The sequence below is a fragment of the Antrostomus carolinensis genome, unplaced genomic scaffold (assembly GCF_000700745.2).
Source record: "Antrostomus carolinensis isolate BGI_N321 unplaced genomic scaffold, ASM70074v2 scaffold40734, whole genome shotgun sequence".
NCBI lineage: Eukaryota > Metazoa > Chordata > Aves > Caprimulgiformes > Caprimulgidae > Antrostomus > Antrostomus carolinensis.
The window spans coordinates 1,509-4,545 of record NW_010309439.1 but is presented as its reverse complement, the minus strand read 5'-3'; the positions used below and the strand labels follow the sequence as shown (position 1 = coordinate 4,545).

Below are 3,037 nucleotides of genomic sequence, written 5' to 3'. Positions count from 1 at the left end.
CAGGATCTCAGCTCCCAGCACAGCTTTGTGAGGGCCCCTGCTGCAGCTGCTTCTTTTCATGAAACAGAATTTGATCTATCAAACAAGGCTGAAGCTTCCCAGAAGGTTCAGAAGCTCAGAGGACAGGGACCAAGCCAAGAAGCTGTGCAAACCTCTTTCCTGGCAGAGGCTGAGCTAAAGGCAGGTATCCACACTGCCCACAGCAAGTCCTGGAGCTGTAGGTGCCACTCACCATGCAAGAGCTTCCTCCCTCCCCACTTTTCCCAGCCCCACCCCAGCCGTATGTAACAGCCCAGTGGCCCTCCTCTCTGAACTCAATTTTTTCCACTACACAAAAGACTTTCTCCTGCTTTCACCTGAAAGCTGCTCCACCCTGTCAGCAGTCTGCCAGAGAGCATGAGTCTCCAGCCTGAACCCTCCTGGGGCAAACCAGGAGCAGGATGAACAAGCTCAGGAGGCACCTGGTGCAAGGAGATGAGGGGACCCTACCCTATGGGCCACTGATGGCCACAGGGCAGCCAAAGGAGCCTCAGCTAAGGGAGAAGGCAGCTGCTTTGGCACCATCTTTATGGCACCACCACCCTACTTGCTTTCACGAGGCCCAAGCTGCTCACACTGCACCAGGGACACACAGAAGGCAGTGTTTCAGAAGATGCAGTTGGATCCCCACTAAGCCCAGCTCCTCCTTAGCACATGCTGGTAGTATTGTGAGAGCTCCAGCCCAAGGAAACCTTTGAGACCTGCAAAATTTGGCAAGCTCAGCTCTTCCCCACTGTATCACCACGAGCCATCTGGGTTTGCACACCAGACATCCAGCAGCACCAGCATCCACCCCCCAATCAGACAGTCAACCTGCAGAGCCTGGCAAGGCAAGATCAGAGCATGTACTAACTGTCAAGAAGTGTCATGGAAGAAAGAAAATGAACCATCAACACCAGTCAAGCCTCTATGGTGTGCACTTTTATTTGAACTGGTCTTAAGTCAGTGTACAGGTAGCCCCTCCCTCCTCCACATACTGGCACCACTTCTCCGAGACCCTGCAGGGGACTGTAAAACCTTCATTCACATCTATCACCGGGGAACACAGCCCGCTCGCTTGACAAATTGAAGAGAGAAGAAAAAAAAAAAAGAGGATCAAGTGTGTTTTGTTTTTAAGGCGGAAAGATACAAAAAGACACTTGTTGGGTTACATAATTTACAGACAAGCAATTATAACCTAACACCAGTAACTGGCATCGGCTCCCTCCGAGCTGGGCTGCTGCCTTCACAGAGGCGAGTTAACTTCCTGTAACAATGCGTTTATAACAATATTTGGAATGACTATTAAAAAAGGAAACAAATGTACAATCAAAGTCCTCAGATGCATTGTAGAACTTTGGGGGCGTTCGCTCCGACATGTTTCGTTTTAAAGACTGCTGCTGACACCTTCACCATTCCAGTTTTTTAATCCTGAGTCAAGCGCCAAAAAAAAACAAATAAAGCCATGCCAATCTCATCTTGTTTTATGCGCATTTATGGGTTTCATTTCATCACAAGGGTGTGGGTGTTGGTAACAGTCCGGTTTAGAAGCATTTACGGTGGACAATGGAGGGTCCGGATTCATCGTACTCCTGCTTGCTGATCCACATCTGCTGGAAGGTGGAGAGGGAGGCCAGGATGGAGCCTCCAATCCAGACAGAGTACTTGCGCTCAGGTGGGGCAATGATCTGCGGGGACGAGGAGGAATCGGTTAGATACACACACAGTGTCACACCACTCACTGCCCACGCACGGCCCTGAGAGATGGAGCTGCCTCATTCCCTTATCTAGCCTTGGCCAAGATACCATGAAGTCCAAACAGGCTTAAGACACAACCTCACACACCCACCTCCCTCCTCCTCCTCGCTCTGCAGCCTGTATTTACACTGATCCCATTATTCATACAGCTGGGTGGATGCCAGCTTGCCCACAGCAAGGCCATTAGGGCTGAACCAGACACAGAAGTATGGTTTCCATCTTCTCTAGCACAAGTTTAGCTTAACCTCCTCCACCCACTCTGCATTTCAGCATTGAGTGAACATCACCAAGTTTCCCTGACTTCCATCCTACCTTGATTTTCATTGTGCTGGGTGCCAGGGCTGTGATCTCCTTCTGCATCCTGTCAGCAATGCCAGGGTACATTGTGGTACCACCAGACAGCACTGTGTTGGCATACAGGTCCTTACGGATATCCACATCACACTTCATGATGGAGTTGAAGGTAGTTTCATGGATACCACAGGACTCCATACCTGTGAGGAAGAAGCAATCTCCAGTCAGTAAAGGCCCAGACACAGTGAATGAAGCCTGAGGAGTTACTACAGGAAACCAAGAGACCAGCAGCCCCTTCAGTGGGTAGGCATTACAGAGCCATGGCTACAGCAGGCTCAACCTCTTTGTTCTCCTGCCCCAAGTCCCTCAAACAACCAGCTTTAGGCTGTGTGGAAAGTGAGGATAACTGGTGGGACAAGACAGGCCTTGGTACAGACCAGCAATAATATAGTAACTGGCCACCATTGTCTCTAGGTCACTCTTTACAGAAAAGAACACTGAAGGGGGCACAGGGTCTCCTGCAAGAGTTGGACTTACCCAAGAAAGATGGCTGGAAGAGGGCCTCAGGGCACCTGAACCTCTCATTGCCGATGGTGATGACCTGGCCATCAGGGAGTTCATAGCTCTTCTCCAGGGAAGAGCTAGAGGCAGCTGTGGCCATCTCCTGCTCAAAATCCAGGGCAACATAGCACAGCTTCTCCTTGATGTCACGCACAATTTCTCTCTCGGCTGTGGTGGTGAAGCTGTAGCCTCTCTCTGTCAGGATCTTCATGAGGTAGTCCGTCAGGTCACGGCCAGCCAGATCCAGACGGAGGATGGCATGGGGGAGGGCATAACCTTCGTAGATGGGCACAGTGTGGGTAACACCATCACCAGAGTCCATCACAATACCAGTGGTACGACCAGAGGCATACAGGGACAACACAGCCTGGATGGCTACATACATGGCTGGGGTGTTGAAGGTCTC

At 50.8% G+C, this 3,037-nt stretch overlaps 1 protein-coding gene across 4 annotated transcripts in view; it reads right to left on the bottom strand.

Annotated features, from left to right (window-relative positions):
* Positions 1-938: 938 nt before the first annotated feature.
* Positions 939-3,037, bottom strand: part of LOC104523511 (actin, cytoplasmic 1) — a 3,499-nt gene continuing 1,400 nt past the window's right edge. For all 4 annotated transcript variants that reach the window (XM_029084517.1, XM_029084519.1, XM_029084518.1 and 1 more), the window contains 3 exons: positions 2,608-3,034; positions 2,089-2,270; positions 939-1,706 (listed from right to left, as the gene is read on the bottom strand). In XM_029084517.1, coding sequence (XP_028940350.1) covers positions 1,563-1,706; positions 2,089-2,270; positions 2,608-3,034 — 753 coding nt within the window. In that variant the 3' untranslated portion in view covers positions 939-1,562. The remainder of the gene's footprint in view (positions 1,707-2,088; positions 2,271-2,607; positions 3,035-3,037) is intronic.